Source organism: Drosophila sulfurigaster, chromosome X (assembly GCF_023558435.1).
Source record: "Drosophila sulfurigaster albostrigata strain 15112-1811.04 chromosome X, ASM2355843v2, whole genome shotgun sequence".
In the NCBI taxonomy this organism is placed as follows: domain Eukaryota; kingdom Metazoa; phylum Arthropoda; class Insecta; order Diptera; family Drosophilidae; genus Drosophila; species Drosophila sulfurigaster.
The window spans coordinates 1055045-1059936 of NC_084885.1; the positions used below are offsets into that span (position 1 = coordinate 1055045).

The window sequence follows — 4892 nt, forward strand, 5'->3', positions numbered from 1 at the left end:
ATTATCATTATCATTATCATTATCATTATCATTATCATTATCATTATCATTATCATTATCATTATCATTATCATTATCATTATCATTATCATTATCATATCATTATCATTATCATTATCATTATCATTATCATTATCATTATCATTATCATTATCATTATCATTATCATTATCATTATCATTATCATTATCATTATCATTATCATTATCATTATCATTATCATTATCATTATCATTATCATTATCATTATCATTATCATTATCATTATCATTATCATTATCATTATCATTATCATTATCATTATCATTATCATTATCATTATCATTATCATTATCATTATCATTATCATTATCATTATCATTATCATTATCATTATCATTATCATTATCATTATCATTATCATTATCATTATCATTATCATTATCATTATCATTATCATTATCATTATCATTATCATTATCATTATCATTATCATTATCATTATCATTATCATTATCATTATCATTATCATTATCATTATCATTATCATTATCATTATCATTATCATTATCATTATCATTATCATTATCATTATCATTATCATTATATTATATATATATTATATATTATTATATATATATTATTATTATTATTATATTATTATTATTATTATTATTATATATATATTATTATTATTATTATTATTATTATTATTATTATTATTATTATTATTATTATTATTATTATTATTATTATTATTGGGAGAGAATCATTAACGCCATCTTCATTTGCTTTGCCCTTGGGAGTTGGTAACCCTGTTGGCAACCCTGGACCATGTCGTTGTCGCTCTTCCGGTGCACATGTGGCTTGACTTGGCTACCGCATCTCGTTCCCCGCACCCCGCATCACCCCGCTGCAGACGCGTTGCACCTTGGGGATGCCGCGCCTGAGATTTGCTCAACGAAATTTATATTCTAAATGTTGTGTCAGCTCTGTTGTTGCTTTTGCTGTTGCTTTGAGACGTGGCATAAGCTGCGCTGCTTAGTTTTTTAAAACTGATTTAAATGTTGCCATTACCCAATGTTGTTGCATTGTAGTTGTTGCGCCTTTTGCGGCCTTCTGCGATTTGGGCAGCTGTTCTGTGTTCTGTGTTGTGTTCTGTGTTATGTATTCTGTGTTCTCTGTTCCGTGTTCTGTGGCTCAACAGCGACCCTTAATACATTTAAATTGCTCGCTGCGCTTGTGGTGTCGAAATCCTTTGTTCATTTAACGCCAGCGCTTTGGTCAAAGCCAAAACCAAACAAAATTTCAAAAAGCTGTTTCGTCGAGGGAAGACGACGAGCCCAGAGCAAAATTTCCAAAATCATTTGAGAATATCAAATGCAACCTTTGATTTGACATTAACTAAACTTGCTAAAACACTATAATTAATACTCTTCTATTCAATTCCGCCTCAATTCCATTCCGCTAAAAAAATTTTGAGCGCAATGATTTCGCTATTAATCGGCTTTTATTTCTCTGGCGTTTAGTGCAGCCGCCTTTTCGATTGAGATTTTCGAAGTCCGTGTCAGCGATGCCACATTTAAATTATGGTGCAATTTGTGAAAATCTTCGAGGGAATTTATGCTTCTGTCAAGTCTCAAGTGGGATCTTGATTGCACTTTAATACTCCCAATCACAAAGAGTTGTCATAAATTTGTAAATACGTTTAAAGTTGTTGGTTAACTTTTCATGTGTTTCGAGACAACTTTTAAATGTTTCCTGAATTATAAAATTTAAAAATATATATAAAAATTAAAGCCAATTGTTTTAAAACGATCAAAATTCAATAAAATGCTAAACATCCAAGCTCAAAATTGTTGATGAAATTGCTAAAAACCTTAATAATTTTTGGGTTTCTGTGGAATCGTTCAAATTTTCGAGCAAAATCAATTCAACTAAATTTTCTAATTTGCAAATTGTTTACCAATATTAAAGTAATTAGAAGTCAATGAGTCATAATTCGTTTCCTACATTTTTTTTTTTATATTTTTGTGATATTGCTGCTACCCAAAAAATAATACACTTAAAAATTATAATCCATATCGAAGGTATTTAATTTGTATGTATTGCGAGAAGCAACGAATTTTCAATTATCTTAGTAAATAAAAAGTAAAAACAAAATATTTTAAGCAGCTCATGTTGAAATCGCTTTTATTGGTTAAGATATTGGATTTGAATAAATTATTGTTTTTCATTGAGAATCATTCAGAATTATGGAATAAAGCACATCCAAATTTTGTAAACAGAAAAGTAACCAAGATATTTTGGAAAACATCGCGCTTTCGGTAATTAATAAAATTTAACATTTCTTGAAATGAAATTCCCATCGGTAGATACCTGTAAATAGCATTTAACATTTTCAGTAGACGAATATTACTATTTAAGATCAGAGTATAAAAGACTTTACGTTCGATGATACCACAGCCAACATTACTTATGTAGGTATATCTCGAAATACAAATACCTTAAGAAAATTCAGTTAAGAATAAGAAGAGAATCTTTGAACGAATCTTACATTGCACTATGAGGCATTTTCTATTTGAACGGACATTTAATATTACGAGAAAACAATTCGAGATATTTTACTGCGATTTCATCTTCTCTCTACAGAACACAAATCGGCGTTCGAAATCGTGAGGTTTTCTGAGAAGAATGCCAATGGCGCACATTGTGAAGAAAAGTGCAGAATAAGACAACCATTGATGGATTCAGAATCAACAAAGCTACATCACACACTTTGATTTACTGCTAAATTACGCTATTATTTTCAAAATCCATTCCAAAGTTAAAAAATTATTCCTCAAAATGTTGCTTTACAAAATGCGCATATAAGCACGACCAATTTGAACATTTAATTGTATTGAACATACCTAGAAACCTGCGAAGTTATTGTTCATGATTTCTTTTTTTATTATTAATGTTTTTCAACATTAATAAATGAATGAAATATGCAAACTTAGCTCACGAGCTTTCGGATACAACAGCTTTCTTTACAGCTGTAATGCTCAAAAGAACTGTTAAGTTCTAATATTTTGAGAATTAACAGTTTGATGTTTTGTCAATGCATTGAACAGAACAATTTTCTAATTGGGACACTTTTAAAAAATGGTCAAATGCCCAAAGTGTAAGGGGAGAATGTCAATCATATCGAGAGAGAGCATAAAACTATGCTAAGTGATACACATTTCGTATCCTAAATTATACGCATTTCATAGACATATCGAGAGCACAAAACTATACTAAATTATACACATTTCATAGGCAATGTGGCTGTGGCAATCAGCAGATATCGTGGCCATTAAATGCCATCGACTAGCATAGAAATAAAAGTCAGTTTCATTCTCTCTTACCCCACACACCATAATAGAAAATGCGAAGGAGTTGATGGTAGAAATGAATTATGAACTGTTCTCTCGTTGATGTCGTCTCTCCGTTTTTTTTTACTGCTATTCACACTAATCCTCGTTGGATCGTTGGTCAGCTGCATGATGACGCTGCTGCTTGGCCGCATATTTGGATTGAGATTGTCCAAGTCGAGAAGTCACTTCACTTTTGTCCAACTGCTTGTACATCTTATCGTGATGGCGCTGCTGAGCGACCAACTGCGCCTGACGGCGACCGATCTCATTCAATTGAGTCGCCGCCTCCCAATCGCGAGTCATCGCGTCGCGAGTGCGTTCGTCGGGACTGCGCATGAATTGTTTGCGCAACGAATGTGGCTCGGTTTGGCCAAAGTCTGGTCTATAGCGGCGGGGATCGCGGGCGCTCAACCACTTGGTGTCCGTGCTCAGGGGATCCTTCCACATGTTCGTCTCGCGCCTCATTGGATGCGCCGGAGTCAGATTATGAGCCAGATTCGGAGTCGGAGTCTGAGTCTGAGTCGAAGTCTCGCGTTGTGACATCATTTTCACCTTATTGCGGCCGCCCTTCGATGCCAATTGACGTGAGGTGATCTTCTGCAACTGCAGTTGACGACGCATCATCGATGAGAGCTGCTGCTTCCACAAACAGCCGAAGAACCGCGATGATGTTGGTTGCATGATGAGTGTGTTCGATCTGTGTGTGGCGACTTAATTTAGATGTATTCAATTCAATTACAGCGCACTTCTTTACCTAATGAGTTGAATGGTAACTTGAAGAAATTTTTGTGAAAGCCGAAAACGAAGAAAATTAATTATGCCAGAATTTTTTTGTACTGTTGACTTGACTTCTGAAATTTACTACTTTACATTAGCTCTGTACTGTGAACGGCAACCGAATGAGACTAAATCTCTGAGCACAGCCCGCAGGTCAACTTATCGCCTACTTTGATTAAATAATTTCTAATTGTTCGCCTACTAACGTTATAAAGAAAAACAGACTTTCCACTCAGTTTTATTACAATAAAACTATAGACTTGGAATACAAAGATTGCTACATTTAAAACCCAAAAAAAAAAGTGCAAAAAATTATTAAGAACTCGACTTGAAAATATTAAAAAAAAAAAACGAATTGCAAAAAAATGCTAAATTTGGGTGACAAAAAATACGCGATTCTAAAAGAATCCAACAAAAATATGGACAACAAAAGTTAATAGATTTGAAAAACAATTAAGAGTGCTACAGTGAAGTGTGCTCGAAAAAAAAAAAAAACAAAAAGGTCCGTTACTATTCTAAAAATGTATGAAATGAATATACCAAAAAAATATAATTTTATACCGAAGACTTTATTTACTATATCAGTATATTATTACGTTCACATTATACCATTGGGCTCAAAATATTTCAGATTGTGAAAGCAACTACATAGTATGAGGTGGCATCTCCGGCTCTATAAAGTACATATATACATATGTATGTCTTGATCAGCGTCAACAGTAGATACGATATATA

At 33.0% G+C, this 4892-nt stretch overlaps 1 protein-coding gene across 2 annotated transcripts; it reads right to left on the reverse strand.

The window, feature by feature from the left end:
* Nucleotides 1–2142: 2142 nt before the first annotated feature.
* LOC133848625 (uncharacterized) lies at nucleotides 2143–4291 on the reverse strand. Of its 2 annotated transcripts, none has more exons than XM_062284262.1 (3): nucleotides 4135–4291; nucleotides 3381–4077; nucleotides 2143–2358 (listed from the first exon to the last, which is right to left on the reverse strand). In XM_062284262.1, exon 2 carries the CDS (start codon nucleotides 4059–4061, stop codon nucleotides 3477–3479), a length of 585 nt encoding a protein of 194 aa, XP_062140246.1. In that variant the 5' UTR covers nucleotides 4062–4077; nucleotides 4135–4291; the 3' UTR covers nucleotides 2143–2358; nucleotides 3381–3476. The 2 variants fall into 2 exon arrangements, with proteins under 2 accessions (XP_062140246.1, XP_062140245.1); XM_062284261.1 differs by having other exon boundaries at nucleotides 3372–4077.
* Nucleotides 4292–4892: the final 601 nt, after the last annotated feature.